At 39.2% G+C, this 22,489-nt stretch overlaps 1 protein-coding gene across 2 annotated transcripts in view; it reads left to right on the top strand.

Moving 5' to 3' along the window:
- Nucleotides 1-18,740, top strand: part of SMAD9 (SMAD family member 9) — a 36,400-nt gene extending 17,660 nt beyond the window's left edge. For both annotated transcript variants that reach the window (XM_027774086.1, XM_027774085.1), the window contains 2 exons: nucleotides 10,626-10,882; nucleotides 15,982-18,740. In XM_027774086.1, coding sequence (XP_027629887.1) covers nucleotides 10,626-10,882; nucleotides 15,982-16,125 — 401 coding nt within the window. In that variant the 3' untranslated portion in view covers nucleotides 16,126-18,740. The remainder of the gene's footprint in view (nucleotides 1-10,625; nucleotides 10,883-15,981) is intronic.
- Nucleotides 18,741-22,489: the final 3,749 nt, after the last annotated feature.

Genomic DNA, 22,489 nt, shown 5'->3' with positions numbered 1-22,489 from the left:
AGTGAGAAATCACTCCCAGGGGGGATGGCCACCCTGCAATCCCTTCTCCTCCCTTCTCCTCTTGGGATCTTGGGCACACACATACACACGGCTGGTGTGAGTTTAAGCCACTGGGCCCGGGATTCGAACTGTAGTCAGCTATATGGGAGTCTAGCAACATAGCCACTATGCCAAATGCTGGTCCAAAGTTGGCCATTTTCTTAGTTTTTGAATTCTTATTTCTGTGTCACTGTACTTAATTTTCCTGATATAGAACTCCCTGCAGAACTTCTTGGAGATCTGGTCTGCTGTTGGTAAATTCTTTCAGGTTTTGTTTATCTGAGAATGTTCTTGTCTTTTCTTCCCATATGAAGGTTAATCCTGCCAGGTACAGTATTCTTGGTTGAAATTGCTTTTCCCTTAACACTTTGAATATATCTTCCCATTTTTTCCTCACTCACGTTGTTTCTGATGAGAGGTCCACTGTCAGCCTGCTGGGATATCCTTTATAGGTAACTTGCCGTTTTTCTCTTGCCAATCTTAGTATCTTGTCTTTGTGGTTTTGGTCAATCTGGCTATAATGTGTCTTGGAAAAGATCTTGGGTTGATTCTATTTGGGGTCCTTTGTATTTCTTGGGACTGGATCTTTGAATGCCTCTCTACGTTTGGAAAGTTTTCTTCCAGGATTTCATGGAATAGATTGTCAATGCCCTTATGAGTATCTTCCCCTTCTGGGATACCAATTATACGAATGTTTGGACGTTTGATAGTATCTAGTATTTCTCATATATTATTTTCACTTTTTCTGGCAATTTTCTCAGTCTTCATGGTGGATTTTTCTAGGCCAGCAGTTCTATCTTCTACATCTGAGATTCGATTTTCTGTATGATCTAGTCTGTTTTAAATACTTTCAAGGGAGGATTTGACTTCCTATATTATACTCTTCATCTCTATCAGGTCCATTTGATTCTTTTTTATAGTGTGATTTTCCTCTTTTAGATCCTGCAAGAATTTCCTCACCTCCTGAAACTCATCAGCTCCTTTCTCTTACCTCTTCGGTAGTCATTGTCTCTCTTCTCTTCGATCTCTGTGAGCTTTGTCATTAAAAATTCTAAATTCTTTATCTGCATTTCCATGAGTTTCTGAGTACTGTCTGAGGATGAAGATGAGTTATTTTTTCAAGTACTGTTTGAGGAGGAAGAGGAATCATATTTCCCCTTGGAGGAGAGGTATTGTCTTGTTTTCCTATATTTCTTGTGACTCTGTGATGATTTCTATCATCTGATGAATGACTCATTCTTGAAGTTCTATCTGAGTGTTCAGAGGCATGCAGGAGGAGGTGATCTGCAATCTCTCTTCCATTCTGTTTTCACTCTTTGTGCTTCAGATTCAGTGGGAATAGAGGAATATTTTGTATTTTGACCCTGATTGTATTCAGATGTTTAGATCCTGTTCACTTAGACCTGTCTAGACACTAGACACTATATATATATATACATGATAAAAAGAAGAAAAAAAGATAATAAGAAAACTGTAGATTTTAATTTTAAAAAGCAAAAATTGGAAACTGTGTGGCATTTCACAGCTGAAGTTCAGGATCCATGTGGGGATGGACCTGAATTTGTGCCTTTCCTAAATAGAATGGGGAGAAGCACCCATTAACACAATAAAGAAGGGGCTTGAAAGCCCAGAATACTTTACCTTAAAATTTTTTTTTTAATTAAAAGACACGGAGAGACAGAGATAGAGAGAAATAGATAGGTAGCACTACCCACTAGAAATGAGTGAGGGAGAAATCTCAGCAGAAAATCTTCATTTTAAGTCTCTGAAAGTAATATTTCACAGCTGAAGTTCAGGATCCATGGGGGGATCCTAATTTTTTTTTCTTTATACATGATAGAGTACATGAGCACACATAAAAAAGAGAGAGGGAGAGAAAGAAATGAGAGAGAGAGAGACAGAGAGAAGGAGAGGAGTACCTTCCGCATGGTCTAATCACACTGCTATCTCCTTCCTCCAGTCCTCCAGCCTGTTAGATCTTGCATACTCATATGTATGCCTGGCATGTTTCAGGCTGACCAGGCTGGGGATTTGAACTGTGGTCCCATGTGGAGTCTGGCTTTTCTTGAGTGCATTACCACTGTGCCATGGAGCCAACTGAAAAAGTATTTTAACACTGAGTGACATAAAATTAGTCATTAAACTTGGATCTTGCATGATACTTAATAACTTGAGAGAATGTCCACAATACATTACTAGAAGGAAACAAAAAAAGATTTAAGACATCCTGTAGAATATGATCCCAAGTTTACTTTTAAAAAATGCACATAAAAGAAAAGACTGACAGTTGCATAACAGAAGTTCCCTTTGATTATTTCTGACTGTGGCTTTGTGGTAGATTTTAATTTTTTGTTTTTATCTTGTAAATATTCTAGAGTGTGCTTCTTTCATGTGAGAAGGGGGTGGGATATGGTATGTGAGGTTGCCTAGTGGTGAGACAGAAACCTTGTGGGACAACCCAGCCCAGGCAGGGTGGACAAGAGTGTGAGGGGCAGTGATGGGACGTTCAGTGTAGCACAGTTCAGCCCAAACCTGGTGTTCATTGTATTGTGCAGTGAAGACATGTCTTCAATGTCCAGAAAGATTTAGTTTTCAAGTACAGATTTGGGAAAAACAACCCTGCTACCAGCCCAGAGGTGACTGAATTAAGAGATGACCCTTTTTCAAGGGGAATTACTGCCATCTGCTGGAGTACTGTTGTATTACACAAGGCTCAGAAGACTAAGGCAAACGCTTGTGTTCTGTAGGGCACATCTGTAGGCACAGTCCTGTGGAGGGCCCACCTCCATCCTCTGACCTGGTGTGGATCTGAAACACTGTACTTTTATATTATTATTTTTTGATAATACCTTAATACATTTTTTACTGTGAAAAATTTAAAATATACAGAAGTAGAAAGAGTAGTTGTAATGAGTCTATTACCATCTCTAGCTTCAGTAATGATTCATATTCCATGCCATTCTTTTTCATCCTCCATAGTATCTTTGCTATAGTATTTTTCTTTTTTCTTCTTCTTTTTTGTAATCTTTGCTATAGGGTATGTGCATTTGACTGAGAGAGACAGACAGAGGAAAGTGAGTACTCTCTCCCCAGGTGGATGGCTATGACATAATCCCTTCTCTTCTGCTCTCTTCTCAGGGTTTTAGGCATGCACACATACATGCCCACCATGTTTTGAAGCCGCTGGGTCTGGGGCTCAAATCATGCAGATGGCCATGCAGAATCTAGTTGCCTTAATCACCACACCACCAATTGACCCAGATTTTGTTAGCATATTTTAAAGCAGATTTTAGACTTTGTATCCTCTCTCTTATCTGAGTATTTAAGTATAAAGGCCTTTTTTAAAAATACCACTTATTACATCCAGAAATATGTACTTTCTTGAAGCTCCAGACGATTCTGATAATCAGTCAGAAATCGAAATTAGCTTTGCAGAAGGGAAGACAACAAAGATGAGAGGGAAATAAATTCCCAACTCAAGAGAAGGCATTGAGTTTGTGCTGCTGATTTTAAGTTTATTCTGAGGAGAGTGAACATGCATGAGTTCTCTGAGCAAGCCAGTGCCAAAATGAGAATAAGTTTTGCCTTTTATGTTGGTATCTTTCCTTTTTTCCCAGTGCAGGAGGGGAGTCATAAGCCTTCCTTCCACTGTGGGACAGTGACTTCTTCCCCTGAATATTACAGGTTGAGTACCCCTTACAGAAAATGCTTGGGTTCAGAAGTGTTTGGGATTTCATCTGGATTTTGGAATATTTGCATATGCGCAATACAACACCTTGGGAATAGGACCCAAGTCTCAATGCAGAATTCACTTATGTTTCACATACATCTTAGGCACATAGCCTGAAGATAATTTTACAAAATATTTTTGTATTGTAGCATTGGGATTACAACCTGTCCAATGAGGTCAGATGAGGAATTTCCTACTAGCGGTCTCATGTCAGTGCTCAAAAACTTTTGGATTTGAAGCATTTCAGATTTTGGAATTTTTTCCCCCCATTTTTAGAGAAATTTTTGCTATACGGCGTGTGTGCTCGTCAGAGAGACGGAAAACGAGAATTCATCCCCTGGGGCTATGACCACACCACAATCCCTTCTCCTTCATTCTCCTCTTGGGATTTTGGGGATGCACACACATGTGCCTGGTGTGAATTTTAAGCCCTGGGTCCAGGACTTGAACCATGGTCGACTATTATGTCCAGTGACATAACCATTATACCATCTGCTGGTCCCAAAGATTTTGGGTTTTCTGATTAGAGATGGTATAGTAGATTCTGAGCATTGGAATGCTCTCAACAACCTAATCCACCCTCCTCCCAGTCTTATCTCAGTCATTTCTCTGTTGTTGAAGATAATAGAGGAGGACTGAGAGGGGTCACACTTGCAGCTTGACCCAACAGACCCAAATCAAAGCCAAGGTGTTTCTAGTTCTAACTGACCATAAAACAAAACCCTATTTCCCAATCTAATAAAAAGCAGGGCTAGCCTTATAGCCTAGTAGTTAAGGGAGCTGGATCTCTCATGGCTGACTGTTCAGGTCTCAGTCCCAGTGGCTTGAAGAATGAGCTGAGCACATGTACATGTGTGCCCAGATCCCCAATAAGATGGAGAAATGGAGGAGAAAGGATTCAGGCATGACTGTGCCTATTGGAAGGTGCTTTAGCCATCTCCCTCTCTCCTTGTCTGTCTCTCTGGCAAGCACACACACCCTCTGGCAAGAAAAAAATAGTATTGTTGGTGGTCAGACACAAATGGAAAGCTCAGAAAAGGAAAGTCTAGCCCAAGAGGAAGTCTAGACCAAGGTGTGGGAGAACTTGCGTGAGGACCATATTGCCAGGATTCTCTTTGCAGTCTCGGGTAGTGCTTTCTTTGGTGTCTTTATCCTTATTTTTTGGAGTTAGAACAGGCTATAGGATTGTAACAATAGACTCGTTTTCCACTTTTTTCCTAAAGCTTCACAATTACACTAGTTAACATTTATTGTTTTGCTTTTTCTCTTTAAATATTTACTGTAATTTTGATTTACATATAATCATTACACATCTTTATAGGGTACAAAATGGTTTTTAAAAGCATGTATATGGTATGTAATAAACAAATCAAAGATATAAACATATTTACCACCTTCAGCATTTAACATTATATTATGTTGTGAACATTTGAAACTCACTCCAGTGGTTATTCTACAAGTATGTACTAAATTCTATGTTATTTATTGTGAGATACAGTTCCAAAGAAAAACATATTGATTAAAAGTCAGGCAATAAACAATCTCATAAATTAACAAAGATAATGTTAACATAGCCAATGAAAGAAGAATTTGTAACTTCCATGTGGAGAACAATGGGAAATAATGGTTTATAATTGGAAAAAATCTGCGGGTATCAATCATTGGTCCAGTTAGAGACAGGTAAAACTGTATAGCTCAAGGGGAGAGAGAGAAATGAACACTTTGGGGACCAGCAGTGGCCTAGTGGTTGGACTGCCACATGGCTGACTTCAGTTTGAGTACGGGACCTAGTGGCTTGAAAATCATGCTGGGGGGGACCAGCAGATGGTGTAAATGGTTACGTCGCTGGACTCCCACGTGGTCAAACACGGTTCGAGTCTTGGACCCGGTGGCTTGAAACAGGCTGGGAACGTGTGTGTGTGTGTGCCCAAGATCCCGAGAGAAGAGTGGAGGAGAAGGGACCGCGGCATGGCCATCCCCACTTGGGGGTGATCTCTCACCTTCTGTACCTCCGTCTCTCCAGTGAGCACACACACTCTATAGCAAAAATCTTTCAGATTAAAAAAAAAAAAAAGAAAATCATGCTGGGTGCATGTGCTTGTGTACCTAAAGGAAGAGAGCAGAGGAGACGGGACCGCGGTGTAGCCATCCTCCCCCGCCAGGGGTGACCTCTCACCTTCACTCCCACTGTCCCTGTCTCCCTCCGGCGAGCGCATGCACCCCATGGCAAAAACCTTTTTTAAAAAAGGAAAAATGAAAAGAACACTTTTACTCATATGTTGTGAGTTCTAAGGCCATAGTACTGTTCTATTCATAAGACATAAGTACTCGAAAAAGCAAAGACAAAACAACATTGGAAAGAGATATTAAAAAGTGATAGAGCCAGTGATTTGGTGATTTATAGGTTTTACAAAGTTCTTTAGTCTTTTTTTGCATTTATTCTAAAGAAAGAGTCAGCTGTAACACTTGGGACTTTTCCTTTATTATCTAATTTTATACAATGAGTAATGGTTATAATAAGTATATAAATTGAAACCCACGCAGACAACTATCTTTTGAATAATAGGTGGATTTGTGTTTAAGCCTGCTTGTGTGTATTTTTTTTATTCTTTTTTAAATTTTATTTTTTTGGAGAGGTTTTTGCTATAGGGCGCATGTGCTTGCCAGACAGAGAGAGACAGAGGGACGGAAAGTGAGAAATCACCCCCCAGGGGGGATGACCATGCCGCAATCCCTTCTCCTCCATTCTCCTCTCGGGCACACGCGCCCGGCGTGAGTTTTTTTCTTTTTTTTCCTTTTTTTCAGAGAATCTTTTTTTTTTACAGGACGCGATCCAAGGTCAACTACATGGGAGTCCAGAGACATAGCCATTACTCTAACTGATGGTCCCCAAGCCTGCTTGTGTGTAAAATGGCTGAATTTGCATTTAATCTTGACAGTCAACGTTATTAATACGTGGGTTTATTTATTTTTTTCTAGTTGTTTTGTGTTTCCTTACTTCTATTTGTCTTCCTTTAACCTTCCTGGGTAGTAATCTCTTAAGTATTTCCTGAAAAGCTGGTTTCACTTTGGTGAATTCTTTCAGCATTTGTTTATCTGGAATGATTTTCTATCTCCTTCCATTTGAAAGAAAATCTTACTAAATATAGTTTCTACCTTTTGTCTCTGACTAATTAACATTTTAATGCACGTATTTTTAAAGTTTATCTATTTCTTCCATGAAAGACAGATTTAAAAAAAGAGACAGAAAGGGACCAGCAGTGGGCGTAATGGCTATGTCGCTGGACTCCCATGTAGTCAACCATGGTTGGAGTCCCGGACCCAGTGACTTAAACTCACGCAGGGCGCATGTGCGTGCGTGCCCAAGATCCTGAGAAGAGAGTGGAGGAGAAGGGATTGCGGCATGGCCATCCCCCCTGGGGGGTGTGTGTGTGATTTCTCACTTTCTGTCTCTCTGTCTCTCTCTGTTTCTGGCAAGTGCATGTGCCCTGTAGCACAAAAACTTCTCAAAAAAAAAAAAAAAAGAGAGAGAGAGAGAGAGAGAGAGAGAGACAGAAAAAGAGAGCGAGTGAGAGAGAGAGATACAGGTACCCCCCAACAAGGTTTTAATGCCACAGTCCCACCTTCAGCCAGCTAGGATCATGGGTACATGTGTGTGCATGCCTAGCATGGGACCTTGGGACTTGAACTTGGGATTTTCCATATGATTTTAGCATCACAGAACAATTCTTTACTGCTGCACTAGTGTCTGGTCTCAATAATAAACTTTTTTTAAAATTTACTTTGTTGGAGAGGAAGAAAGCACCCTCTCTTGCCCACCTCCCCTCCAGTGGAGAATGGAGCATCACAATCCCTTCTCCATTTCTCCATCCTGTCAGGATTTGGAGCACATGTGCACAAGTGGTTAGAGTTTCCTAAGTCACAGGGTTCAGGACTTGAACTACTTGGCCATGTGGCATTCAGCTGCCTTAACCACCAGACCACAAGGCTGGCCTCCAATAACTAATATTTTAATGGCATATTTCATTGCATTTGCACTTTTGAAAGTAATGTCACTTTTAAACATTTCATAAAGAACTGTCGACATATTGGCTGCAGCAAAATCTGCATGTTCATTTTTCGGTACCATTTAAAAGGAATGTCACATAAAATGGAGTTCACATGTAACAACCTTCAGTGAGTTGAAATTTGAAAACAGATAATAAAAACAGAGACTGCCTGCTAGTTTTCATCAACATAATTCTATGAAGCTCTTGTCTGAAGATAGTTGTCAAGTATCACACACTTAAAAATGTAGCCCTCCTGACTCTGAGGACTGGTCTGTAAACGTAGCCTGAGATGCTAATCCAGTGGTTCCCAAAGTGGCAAAGTGAGGCGGCATCAGCCTCACCTGGCAACTTGTTAGAAATGCACATGGTTGGGCCTCACCCCGATTAATCAGCATCTGTTTTAATACTTTCTCCAAAAGATTCTGATGCAAGTTAAAGTGTGAGAACTACTGTTCTACTCTATGGCAGAGTCTTGGCTTAAGCCAAATGGATATAAATAAAATTATTTGCATACTCAATCTTTTTTAGATGCTGCTGTCTTGAGCCCAAACCCCACCTACTTCACACTGTGGTGGGATCTTGTCTTCCCCTGGTTTTCAGAGCAGACTGCATGTGCTCAGGGCTGGTCCTCCCCGTCTTCTCTCAGGATGCTGAACTAAGGCCTGCCTGCCTGGGCTCTTCTCTGCTTTTGTAATTCTGCCATCATGTGCTGTGGTTGCAGATAAGACTTTTAACAGGATTGAAAACCACCCCCTAAGTAAAGACCAGAGTCAGATAAAAAATCTTATCTACATAATAGATTCCATAAGAGGATTATATATTTCAAGGTCATTCAATTCAAATATCTCCTAAACCCATAGCAGCTCCACTCTGGCTCTTTGACCCCTTGCTTTTTCTCTTTTTAGAGCCCAGTGTGGCATGGTCCCTGCTACAGGCCTGTCCTGCTGGAGTTCACAGGGTGGTTAAAGGGGGCGGTGCTTGCCTTGCCATGCAGGGGTCACATGTGCCAGCAACCTAGGACCATCCGAGGTCTTGTCACCACTGCCCTGCCACTGGTGTCAGACGTCAGGCTGTTCAGGAGAGTAAATAATGGAGATGAGGAAGAAAAGGAAAGGAAGGCTGAGAAAAGAAGAGGGGGAGCCAGTCTGATAGAGGCAGTGACCTGTGTGGATACTCAGAGTCTTTATCTGTGTGACTTCAGGTCAGTTTCTTCAGAGTGATGTTCGTGGAATACATACTACTCAAAATTGTTCTTTTCTAAAACTTTGTTAGGGGAAAGGAGATGGGGAAAAGGAAACAATATATATGATGGGGAAAAGTCACATATAACATTGCCTCTAGTGCTACTTAGAACCTGACAAAGAAACTTTACCTCAGTAAAATTTTCTAAAAGCAAAGATACACAAACTGGGGTCTGAGAAGCCCTGGAGTGTGTGACTTTAAAGCAACTTTAATTCCAAGATCGTTAGATGAAATAATGTAAGCTACATTTTGCCTATGAGCTTTTATATTGCTACATGGTGTCTTCAAGAAGTTTATGTAAAATCATATTACGAAAAAAAACTATGCATGGATTTCAAAATTGTTTTGCACTAAAATAAATATATTTTTCACAAACTCTTTGAAGTCCCTATGTCTCTGAAAATATGTTAGGAATTTCGTATTCACAAGTCAAATATAGACGTTATTTACATGATTTATACTGTGGGTGATAAACTTTAAAATGAAATAAATCTTTTAGTGGCATCATTTAAGAAAAATATGGGCCAGGTTGTGATGCGTGGTTAAGGTAGCTGGACCTCAGATGGACAACTGCATGGTTCAAGTCCCAGGCTCAGTGGCTTGAAAAATATGCTAGGCTTGAGTGCATGTGTGCCCCAAATCCTGAGAGAATGGAGGAGAAAGAATTGCAGCGTGGCCATCCTTCCTGGGAAGTGTTTTTTTACTTTCTCTGTCTCTTTCCAGCATACACTCTATAACAAAAATCATGCATACTTGCAAAAAAAAAAAAAAAAGAAAAAGAAAATAGATATATTACTGTTGGTAAAATAAAGTTTAAACATCTTTTATTATTTCTACTAAAGTGAATTTAGTGTTTGGACTGAAGTAACATTGAAGTAATATTTTGATATTAACTCTTTCCAGTATTAATTTTCTGTTGGTATATGTACATGAAGGATTATTAGACTTTTTTACATGACATTTATTTTGTACCTAATATTATGAAACCTTATATTTGGAATGCATAAGCATGAGATTGAGAATGACAAGAGAAATAGGATATGAAAGACTACTGATTATTGGGTTGTCGGGAAAGTCATGCCTAGAAAAATATTTCATAAATTTCCCGATGCTCCAATAATTCTTGGGAATGATTGTCTCCAATGGGTTGCAAAACACTTTTAGACAGACTTGTGGAAAAAACACAGATTATAATTAAAACAAGTAGGGGTCCAACCATGGTGGCATACACTGCTGTTCTTTGTAGGCAAGACCACATGGGAAACCCAGGTTCTATTCCCAATCCAACCTAAAGGCTATAGGTGATGGAGTGCACCTGTAGTACTGGCACCTGGGGAGATGGAAGCAGGAGGATTATGAGGTCATGGCTGGTTTGAGTAACATTACAAGACCTCATCTTAAGAAAAAGCAAAACAAAACAGAAGAGTAGGCGTTGGGGGTCTCATATCTTACTCACCTATGACTAGTGATATGAAAGAAAGTTGACAGTACAGAGTCACATCTCATGAAGTTCCAAGAGTCGCTGAAGTGATATTTGAAAGAAGGCCTTTTTTTTACATCTGCAGGCGTCCACTTATACTATGTTGGGGGAGAGGTGTATGCTGAGTGTGTGAGCGACAGCAGCATCTTTGTGCAGAGCCGGAACTGCAACTATCAGCATGGCTTCCATCCAGCTACTGTCTGCAAGATTCCCAGCGGGTGCAGCCTCAAGGTCTTCAACAACCAGCTCTTTGCTCAGCTGCTAGCCCAGTCCGTTCACCATGGCTTTGAAGTTGTTTACGAGTTAACGAAGATGTGCACTATCCGGATGAGTTTCGTGAAGGTGAGGAGTGCGGGCTTCCAGACTATTAAAAAGGACAATGAAAGACAAAATGAAATGAGAAAGCCCTCTTAGGTTGATGTGGCATTTCTATAGTCAGTTCAGGAATAACAGCTTTAGAGGAGAATTCTATTAACAATTTTAGGAAGAGTTCCTCTCTGAGTATTAACTATCTTGTTTAGCTATTACATAAGAATTCTTAAGCATATTATTTTGGAAGCAAATTAGGTTTCTCTCTGCTTATTTTTTAAATTATTTAATTATTCATTTATTATTGTTATTATTATTTTTCACATTAATTTTGCCAAAGACAGAGAAGAAAGAGGGAGAGTGAGAAAGCAAGCCACCAGGTCCAGGACTCGAACCATGGTCAGCCATGTGGGAATTCCAACACCTTAACCACCATGCCACCTGCTGGCCCCATTCTCTCTGCTTATTTTTAATGCAGAAGATAAAGTGACAATATTTTATGGGACTAAATGCTACAGAGATTTTCCCATCCCTCAACTTGCCAAGCACTGCTGTCATTCAGGGTACTTTTCCTGAACTAAGTAAGACACTCCTTACTCTTAGGAAACATGCAGGCAATGGAGGAGATAATATTTATAGGTAAGCTACAAAATAGAACTGGCTCTAATACAAGAGAGTTAAGTGTTACTAAAAGGTATAGGTTGAGTATCCCTTTTTTGAAATGCTTAGGATCAGAAGTGTTTGGAATTTTGGATTTTTTTTAGTTTGGAGTATTTGCATATAAATACTGAGGTACTTTGGGGATGAGACAGAAGCCTAGACACAAAATTCACTTTTGTTTTATATACATCTTATGCACATAGCCTGGAAGTAATTCTGTACAGCATTATAAATATTTTTGAGCATGAAACAAAGTTTGTGTACACAGAACCATCTGAAAGCACAGGTGTCACCGTCAGCCATCCGTGTGGAGTCTGTGGCTGTTTGGCATCAAAAGCGTTATTGACTCTGAATGTATATGCTACTGATACACAATCATGTTCTTCCTTATGCACACCGAAGAACTTAACAGTAAAAAGTATGGCGTATCATTAATATGATGAAAAAAGGTGTTCAGAGTAATATGCAGCACAGTATTCTGGTGATGTGTCAGCTATCAAGAACACTGTGTCAGCTAAGCAGCAGTCATGAGGAACAGGCACAGGTTTTCAGTCTCGGCCTACAATGCTGTTGCTTTGATAAAAAGGTTCCTCTACATGGTGATACCAGTGGCATTAGGTTGAAGCTCAAAACATTCTGGATTTGGGGGCATTTTAGAGTTTGGATTATTGGATCAGAGATGCTTAACCTATATAAACAGATTGGGATAGAACTATTACTGTGGGCGTAGGTAACTCTGAGAAAGAAGTGTGTTTTATGAATATTTGAACTTCTCAAATGAAATCTTATTAAGGTTGCTATGCAAGTTGATGAGCCAAGGAAGTGGTTAGTGGGCGGGAAAAACAATTGGACTTGCCAACATTGAAGCCAAAGGCCTCTATTTCATTATCTGCTATTTCACCTGTGGCAAAGCTCTTGCAAATCCCTTCTGTATTTCAGAACCTGAGCTTGTTTATCAAACTATCTGAGTACATGTGACACAGTTTTCATATTATCACATATTTATCCAAGGAATCAGTATGGCTTATTCCAGTTTTTTTCAAAGTAAATTTTATTACCTCTTTAAAATTACTATGACAAACAGTTGTCCTATTTTTCTACACTCAATTATGTTACTGAAATTATGATTTTAATAATTGTTAAAAAATAAGAAGCAAGCATATGGGTTGCAGTTTTAAATGGCTTCTTAAAACCATTTCTCTTTCATGAACAAAGCAGTTTTTTTGGTTTGTTTGATTTTTTCAGATTTACTGTTTTAAAAGCAAGTTTACATTTTAAAACAACTAACAGATGCCTGGAAATCTTTTCAAATGTTCCATTGCTTTAGAACCAGCAGAGGGCATTAAATTGCTATTAATGAACAATCATTTAAATTGTACAATTTTTCCAGGTCTGTGTTTTCAAAAATTAGGATTACATTTCAATATCTCCTAGATATTTACTTCTCTGTAACATAAACTTACATAGAAATTTGATTTTCCTAAGACCAGCTAGATGTATTCCTCAGATTTGCAAAGTTCAAATTTATAAAGCTACACAATTACCAGAAAATAAATAGTTTCTAATATTACACGGATGTTTTTTTAAAAAATGAATACATAGCAAACCTAAGTACAGATGATCAGTTTTTAAAAATTATAGATGACTAAAGACTCTCGGCTACTACCAAAGGTGATGGATGAGATCATTCCTAAGGTCTCCTTCAATTCGAATTTTTACTGTTTCTAGGATGCATTCATTTGTCAGCCAACAATATTTATGAGCACCTGCCATGTGCCAAGCCAGGCACTGTAATCACTCACAGATCTCTGTGCTCATGGGAAAATTAGTCTAGTAGGAGAAACAGACAGTAAGCAATAGCCATGACAAAGAATGTGAATGGAAAGAAAATATAAGGCAGATAAAGGGAATCAGTGTGCTGAGGTAGGGGTTGTCTGAGCACCAGGATAGGCCTCATTAAAAAAAATGTTAGGTCAGTAGAGACAAAGAAGACGATGGAGTCACTCACAATGATGTCTAGGGGAAGAACTGTGCAGGCAGGAGGAATAGTGAGCACACAAGCCTTGTGGCAAGACTATGCCTGGAAATTTGGAGGAATAAGAGGCCAGTGTGACTGAGGCCTACTGAGTAGGGGCAGGTGAGACCAGAACAGCAGTAGGAACCAGAGCAAGGCTTCACGAGCCATTGCAAAGAGTTTGGCTCTTACTCTAAAGACCTGGGAGCCAATGCAAGAATTTGACCAGAGAATTTCATAATCTGACTTATATTTTCAAAAGATCATTCTGGCTGCTTACACAGATAAGGCTGAAAGTAAGGAGACCTTATCTGTTGATAATAACATATATGATAATAACCTTAACTTGACAAATATAAAGTATACTCATGCTGAGAAAATTTATTTTGCAAGCTGTAATGATATATAGTAATTGAATGTATAAAAAGAATAATAAGAAGAAGACGAAGAAGAAGAAAGTAAGGAGACCAGGTAGGAGGCCATTGCAATATTCAGGTGAGAGATGATCATTGATCCTACCAGCAGAATTCCAGAACAAGTTGTGAGGAGTGGAAGAATGCTGAATTGTAAAGATAGATTAGATGAGGATGTGAAAAAAAGAGAGGGGTTAAAAAGTTGAAATTAGTTGCCCTCAGCCAAGATGGAAAACATGCAGGTGGATCAGGTTTGAAGGTAAGAGTAAAAGTTCAGTTCCAGTGATGACAACTTTGAAATGTCTGTCACACATTCACATGAGGAGAGAGGTCTGGGCTGGAGATGCAAGTTTGGAAATTGTCAGCGTATGGATGGCATTTAATTTATGAATCTGGCTGAGATCACCAAGGGTTTGAGTTTATACAAAGAAGACAAGGCATTCTGGGACTAATCTCTGGGAAACTTCGGCATTAAAAGATGATGAGGGAGAGAAAGAACCAGCAAAGACTGAGAAAGACCAACCAGTGAAACAGTGGCAGGACCAAGAACATATGGTGCTTTGGTACTTTGGGAGTCAACAGTACCTTAAAGAGAGGGAATGATGAACCAAATCAAACACAGCCCACGTAACACAAAGTCTGAGAGCTGATGATTAATTTTAGGTCTTGTTTTGATGTTAATAAGAACAGTTTTGTTGGAGGCTGGGGTGAAATGCTGATCAGAATGGATTTAAGAGGAAGGAGAGGAATTGAAACAGCAGGAACAGCTCTTTGTTCTTGCTAGAAAGGGTATCAAAGTGGGCACATGTGTGTGCATGCACGAAATCCCAAGAAAGAATGGAGGAGAAGGGATTGTGATGTGGCCATCTCCCATGGGGGATAATTTTTTGCTTTCTGCCTCTCTGTCCCTTTCTGTCTCTCTGGTGAGCGTATGTGTCCGAAAGTAAAAACAAGTCAAAAACTACTCCACATATCAATGAGATTATGCAATATTTTTCTTTCTGTGTTTGGCTTATTTCACTTAGCATAATTTCTTCCAGGTCCACTCACATTGTGGCAAGTGGCAGGATCTCCTTTTTTTAAGGCTGAATAATATTCTCGTGTGTGTGTGTGTGTGTGTGTGTGTGTGTATGCATTACATTTTCTTTATCCATTTGTCTGTCAATGACCATTTAGTGTGGATGGCTATTACCAAAAAGACAAGAGATAACAGATGTTGGTGAGAATGTGGAGAAAGGGCAGTCCTGATACACTCTTGGTAGGACTATAGATTGGTACAGGCATTATGGAAAGCATGACAGCTGAAAGAAAAAATATAGGTACTGTACAACTCAACCATCCCTCTTCTTGAATTGTTCTACCCGTAAGAGATGAAATTACCACCTTGTAAAGACATCTGCACCCCCTTATTTAATGCTTCCTCACTCACAACAGCCAAGATATGTAAACAAATACTTCATTTTAGAAAGAACTTTTCATTGACATGATAGGGAGAAAAATATACAAATTCATTTATTTTCAGTATCTCTCATGAATGGTAGTAAATGAGAAGTTGTCAAGCATCCCAGAGTAGGAAGAGAGGAGAGGAGAAAGAGAGGAGAAGCAAACTTGGATAATCAACCCTGAAAAATTAAGAGCCCCCTTCAGGTCTCCATGACTTTTATTGATAGGTCTAGTCACTGGTCCATTGTGGGTAACCATTTTGTGCAAAACGGTGTCTTCAGGGTGAAGTGGGTGAACCTAAGGTCAAGTTCCTTCCTTTACGGAAGGGAAAATGATGACTTGCCAGTGTTTCCCATGTGACTAGAGCCCCAGACCATGACTAAGTTTAACTTGTGAACCCAGAGGGAATGCACTGTTTTGGACTCAACTGAGGATGTATGGCTGGTGCAGGAATCAACCTGGACTTAGTAGTTCATGTTTTCCTCCTAGTTCTTGGGAGTTGTTCTGGACTGATGTGTGGGCTCTGCATTCAGCAAGCTCTGCCTGGTGGCTCTGGAAGTTGACTGCATAGTTACTCTTGGCTCCATTCTTTTGCTTTTCAGGGTTGGGGAGCTGAGTATCACCGCCAGGATGTCACAAGCACCCCCTGCTGGATTGAGATTCATCTTCATGGGCCACTGCAGTGGCTGGACAAAGTTCTGACTCAGATGGGCTCTCCACATAACCCAATTTCTTCCGTGTCTTAACAGTCAAGTCTTCAGCTACGTTTCTATAGAATAGATGCTATTGCAGGCAGTGGCTTATATCATTTCAGATGTGCAACTAATTGAAGTTTCTAAATACATATGTAAATACATATAATGTGCACTATTCATATTTTTATCAACATTTGTTTTGTGTTTTCTAGTTAATCTGGTACCAGCACAGTAGAATTATAAACGCAGGTTTTTCATGCCTATGCTATAAGAAGTTGTTTCTTTTGTGGGAGCCAATGAAAGGCAACTGTGTCAATAGCATTTGACAGGTATTGGCAGGACAAAAGACAGCTTCATTCAGCCATGTCATATAAAGTATGTTTATGGCCTAGCAAAAACATTGAAACTGTTTATATAGCAAAAAGGCAGGTCTCAACACCACTAGAGCAAATAACACAAATAAACAACTCAGACAAAACAAACAATCAAACCCATACTTTTTAAAGGATCTCATGTTTAGTGCTATTGGTAAGAAAAACAAATCCGTCTTGAACAATGAATGAAGGAAGACAAGCCTCGGAAACTTCATTTTATTTGTGGAGTTGAAATGCCTATAGCTGGACTACTGTGCTGATATTAATGGTACATTTTAAACAGGTTTAAACTGTGATAGGAAAAGGAGGATACTGTGAAACTAAGAGTCGTGTTGCCTCAATCTGCCACTGTATAATAAATGAGTCTAATATGGAAAAACAATTAGGAAGATAGTATGACATAATCAGAATTGCCCAATTACAAGATAAAACCAGCACTTAGTTTAGGAACCACTCTCCTGAAGACTTTGGTGCCTGTGCAGTGTGCTAGAACACCGCGTGCTTAAGTCCTGGGCAGAGAAGAAGCAAGTAAAATCGAAGGGTTGGACAAAGCATTTACTTGCACTTCTCACATTCTCACATTTAAGTCTTTAGGTGAGTGTGCTCCCTTTGTGTCATGTCCTTGCCTGTTGGCAAATATTAACTATTTACCAATTACCAAAGCAATGGTACGTAAGGCCTTTGAGAAACCCTAGACACATTACTGGATCAAATTTATGAGTCACTTAACTTAGTCTCTATTGATTGAATTATCTACTGATCAAATCTGGTAGACTCTTATAAGTGAAGTGATAATAATTCCCTGTAATTTCTGGGAAGTAGGGGTACTGAATAATAGGACATCTTTTAAAAATAAACAATGTTAAAAAAACCTCTTCTGGATGATGAAAATTCCCCAGACGCTTAGGTACTTTCATATATACACATATATATATATATATATGAAATATATAAAATTGCCACTCACTAAACACTGCGTTGCTTGGAAAAATATTCCACGCTCTCTTAAAAGTGTATAACTTAAGATGGCAGTTATGCTTGTAACAGTACTCCAGTAATCTAAGAGATATCTTCATTTATACGTTCTATCTCAACTCTTTCTAGCACTAATACACACGGTAGTTGTTTCTCATTAAATCGTATTCACGGTAGAAATGATCATGTGAAAAAGATATATAAATAGCTACTCCTGTCACGTCTTGCGATGACTAGTATTATCTAATAGATATATACAATAGAAAATAATTATTACATTTTACATTAAAACTAGGTGGCCCGTCTAGTGTTTAGAAACACCCGTAGTTTATTGGTTCATTAGCTATGTATTGTGCACCCACCTATATGTGCCAGGTACAATGTTAGGTGCTGTGGAATTAAATGTGAGTAAGAGACTGTCCCAGCTCTCATGGAGCCAAGAGTCTAATAGTAAATCTGTTTGTATAGACTTCTACATGTTTCAGAACTTCTAAAACAAAATAATAGGATTTTTCTTTAGCTTGGCAAAATCTAATGCCATCTTGAATTTATTTCCCGTCTCTTTTGAGCAATCAGGTAATGGATTCCTTGGATAAATGCTATTTTTATTCTATGTCAACCAATTGATGTTTTTTCTACCCCTTGCTTCCCCATTTCCCAATAATTCCTCATCTCCTCTTTTCTTGGAAAAGGCGTTAATGTGTTGAGTCTCCCATGGGCACTATTCCATGAGAAAGCTTTAAGTACACATGACTTTTTCTTCAGAGCTCAAACAGAGCTTTCTTGATCTCTCAACTGTCAGACTCATCCTTCGCTAATCTTACGCTTTCATAGAATTAATTGGAATCAGTGGCTTATAAGTGATAGTAAAAAATAATGAAGAAATCCTAAAACATTGGATTTCTATGCAGCTTTGGGAAACTAGCTTTGTAGTGAAACCTGAATTATTTTTGTGAAAAATAAATGATTAAATTGGAACATATCATCGTCAGTCATGTCTAGCTAAAAGCCTTTTATTTGGGTACTTGTGAAACTCAGAGAGTTTAGAATTGGTTAAAAGTAAACCCTTTAGTCACAATGTGAGATAATCACTTTATAGTAAGCTTTTTTCCCCTCCTCTTTTGCTGCCAGTAGCTCTCAAAAAATAATATTGCAGTATTTGATTTCAGACTTTTAAATGTGCTTGTTTAGCACTCATTCCTTGAGGTTGACAATCCTTCCCAAAACTGAATAGCATTCCTTTATGAGGTAATTAGAAAAGTGTACTTACTAAGCCTTTACATATGTCAGCACTGCAAAACATGTTTAAAGTTGCCACCAACAAGGATCATACAATAGAGATCTATAATATTTTGGGCTGCTCACAAGACCCAGAACATTCATCATGTTGTTTAAGCCATTTTTTTCTCTTCTGTTAAAAAAATGAGATGTGAAAAATTTTAGCTAGATGATATTTTAATAGCTGCCAGTGCTTTGGAACTACAGAGATTTCACTTTTTAATACATATATTTTATGTTTTGTTATTTTTTTTTATGCTCAATATAGATCAGGAAAAGTTGACCAATTACCTAGAAGCTCCTTTTGATTATCTTCTAAGGATACAGATGCCCCCATAACAGCAGCAAAAGCATTTTGTTAACATCACTTGTTAGATTTTAAGTTCCTGCTTAACTTTAAACGACTTCCAAACACTCGGTTTGTGTGAATATGAATATGTATGTGTGTGTGTATATATGCAAAATATAACATGCACTCCAAATTTTGTCTTTTCCTGTTCAGATTTAACAGCTGAACTATATGACAAGATTAAGTGATCCTGGAATATGTTAAAGTTGAAATTAATGTGAAACAACCAACAAAAAAGCTATTTCTGTTGAAGTAATGCTTTTGATTATAATAACTTGGCTTCAGTTGTCCTTCAAATACACACTTACACTGTTATCTAATTGTTCATAAATAAAGAACACTGTACCTACATGTCTTTTGACTCATTTTTCTTACAGACATCACAAAAGGATTCACTGCATATATACGTTTGCAGCTCATTAAGCTCCAAGATATGTTAAGTCTGTTTTGAAAATGAAATGTATTTAAAATCCATGCCGGCTCAGGGAGGGACTTGCACACTCAGGGAATAAATTGATACTGTAACCGATCTGAGCCTGCCTGCCTGTCAGACACCTGATCTTGCAAGACTTCCATTAAAGACTCGCTTCCCTGTAAAAATAAAATAAAATTCATGATGGGATAGAGAAACTAAGCAGTGGCTTTGAATTAAGCATTTTGGAATATCTGGCATTAAGTATAGAATCTTGAAGATACTTTGCAGTAACTTTAAGGAAGATATACACAGGACCCTTTTTTTTAAGATACCACAAATATTAAAGTGACATTGCAGTGTATAGTATTGGAAAGAACACTTTTATTATATTGTAAACATCTGTGTATTGCTGTATATTGCCTATTTTAAAGTTGCTATAAGAAAGATAGCGAAGTCCACACTGCCCTGTGAATTAGTGGTTAAGAAAGCTAGATCCCACTTGACTAACTGCAGTTCAAATCCCTGCCTTGGCAGCTTGAAAACATGCCAGGTGCATGGGTGTGTGTGTGTGTGTGTGTGTGTGTGTGTGTGTGTGCCTCAAATCTTGAGAGGATAGATAAATGGAGGAGAAGGGATTGTAGCATGACTATGTTCTACTGGAGGGTGCTTAGCCCATCATCCTCCCTCTCTCTCTGTCTCTCCCTGGCAAGTACACACACTCTGGCATTAAAAAATAAAAGAAAAATCTAGTAAGGGGAAACTAAGATGTAATCCAGGACTGTGAAAATCTCTAAAACAGGGACTAGCAGCGTAATGGTTATGTCGCTGGACTGCCATGTAGTCAACCATAGTTCGAGTCCTGGACCTGGTGGCTTAAACTCACGCCAGGCGCGTGTGCATGCATGTCCAAGATCCCAAGAGGAGAATGGAGGAGAAGGGATTGTGGTGTGGCCATCCCCTCCGGGGGGTGATTTCTCGCTTTCTGTTTCTCTCTCTGTCTTTCTGGTGAGTGCACGCACCCTGTAGCAAAAACCTCTCCAAAAAAAGAAAAAAAAATATCTGAAACAGTAAATTCTCAAATCTCTCCATTTAAATTTCCTTCTAGTCATTAAATGGAGTGGAAAGATCTATAAGTATTTCTAGAAAAATGAGGCTTATTAACTTAATCATTGCTTTCTATTAAAAAAAAAAAAAAGCAATGGAGCCCTCATTCAAAGGAAATTATTTTGTGAAATTCCAAAGTATAAATGGGTAAAATAGAAGCTATTCTGATTCAGATGCAGGTGGGGATGTTGAACTCCAAAATCACTATTTCTGGAGAACAGTGATTATGTCTCATTTGTCTTTGCCATCTCTCAAGGTTCCTGACTCAGTTCTTGCATCTAATATTTGATATTGATGTTTCAAACACTACCTTGGATACATTTTTTAAAAATTTATTATGGTATAGACATAGGATATTATCTTTTTTTTTTGGAAAGGTTTTTGCTATAGGACGCGTGCACTCACCAGATAGACAGAGACAGAGAGACAGAAAGCGAGAAATCACCCCCCAGGGGAATGGCCACACCGCAATCCCTTCTCTGTTCTCCTCTCAGGATCTTGGGCACGCACGCATGCACATGCGCCCAGCGTGAGTTTAAGCCACCGGGTCCGGGACTCGAGCCACGGTCGACTACGTGGGAGTCCAACGACATAGCCATTACGCTAACTGCTGGTCCCCATAGAATATTATTTTTAACATTTACTCATCTTAGAGAAGGAATAATTTTTTTCAGAGTTTAGGACTTTTTAAAATTTGTCCTAAAGTCATTGAAGCAAAAATCATAATAAAACATCGTGCTTTCCTTTACAATTGCCCAAAGGAAAAAAATAAAAGCTATTTGTAGGAAAAAATGGTTTTGTACATGGGATGAAACAATATAAATTCAAAACTAACAGATAAGGGTTAGCTCTATCACTCATCTCTTTAAAAAGTGTAAATAAAAAGCCAGGCAAAACCAACAAGAGTACCTTGAAACGTTATTTCTACGGCTTTCCAAGTAGACCACAGGACTGCACAATGTCTTGGAATGTCCTCAGAAGGCTCTGTCAGTGATCAGGTACTAGAGTACAAACCCCACAGTCCTTTCTTTCAAATGGAGGAGGGATGACAGAGGGACAGAGAAACTATTCAAACTTCATCTTCTTTCCTTGTGGCTTGTGGTCTCCTCCTCCTCCTCTGCCTCCTCAGAAGCTACCTCGCCCTCCAAAGCCTCCTTGGCCTCTGCCACCCAATCCACCTCTGCCTCCTCTGCCTCCACCTCGGCCTCGAACCCTACAACCCCCACCTTAGCTGCCTCCATTTTCCATGACAACTGACCCCCAAGAAGCTGGCTGTGGACATTCCTGGGGTGATGCTGGCCTCCGTTCAGTGTCTCTACAGATGACAAAGCAGACTGTTTTGGGCCCTGAGAGAACAGCAAGAAGTAGGATGGACTGGTCCTTGCCTGGGTGGGACCCTCATTTCAGAGAAGCATGGGCTCTCCAGCTAGCGAAAGCCTACCCGAGAATGTAACTGAAGCTGTAGAGGGTCTTAGCACCTTAAAAAAAGAAAAGAAAAAAACAAGTGTGACTCTTGTACATGGAGTGAACTAGTTTTGAAGTCTTGAGCACGATAGTAGCATAAGCTTTTATTTCTCCCCAGAAGGCACATGCATTCACTAGACAGAGAGACAGAGACAAAGAGAGGGGAGGAGAAGAAAGCATTCCCCAGTGAGCTGTGGTCATGCTCCACTCCTGTCTTCATTTCTCCATTCAGGTGGGACATGGAGTACACAGTACGCACACGGTGTGTTTTGCAAACTGCCGGGGCCAGGATATAAATATGCAGTTGACCATACGTTACCCAGCTCCCTTAGCCACCAGGCCTCAGGGGCAGCCTATATAAGCTTTTTTTTTTTTTTTTTTTTTTTTTTTTTTTTTTTTTTTTTTTTTTTTTTTTTTTTTTTTTTTTTTTTTTTTTTTTTTCTATGGGACCCACTG

Source organism: Tupaia chinensis, unplaced genomic scaffold (assembly GCF_000334495.1).
Source record: "Tupaia chinensis unplaced genomic scaffold, TupChi_1.0 Scaffold000402_1, whole genome shotgun sequence".
NCBI classification, from domain to species: Eukaryota; Metazoa; Chordata; class Mammalia; order Scandentia; family Tupaiidae; genus Tupaia; species Tupaia belangeri.
This window is presented reverse-complemented; position numbering and strand designations above follow the sequence as displayed.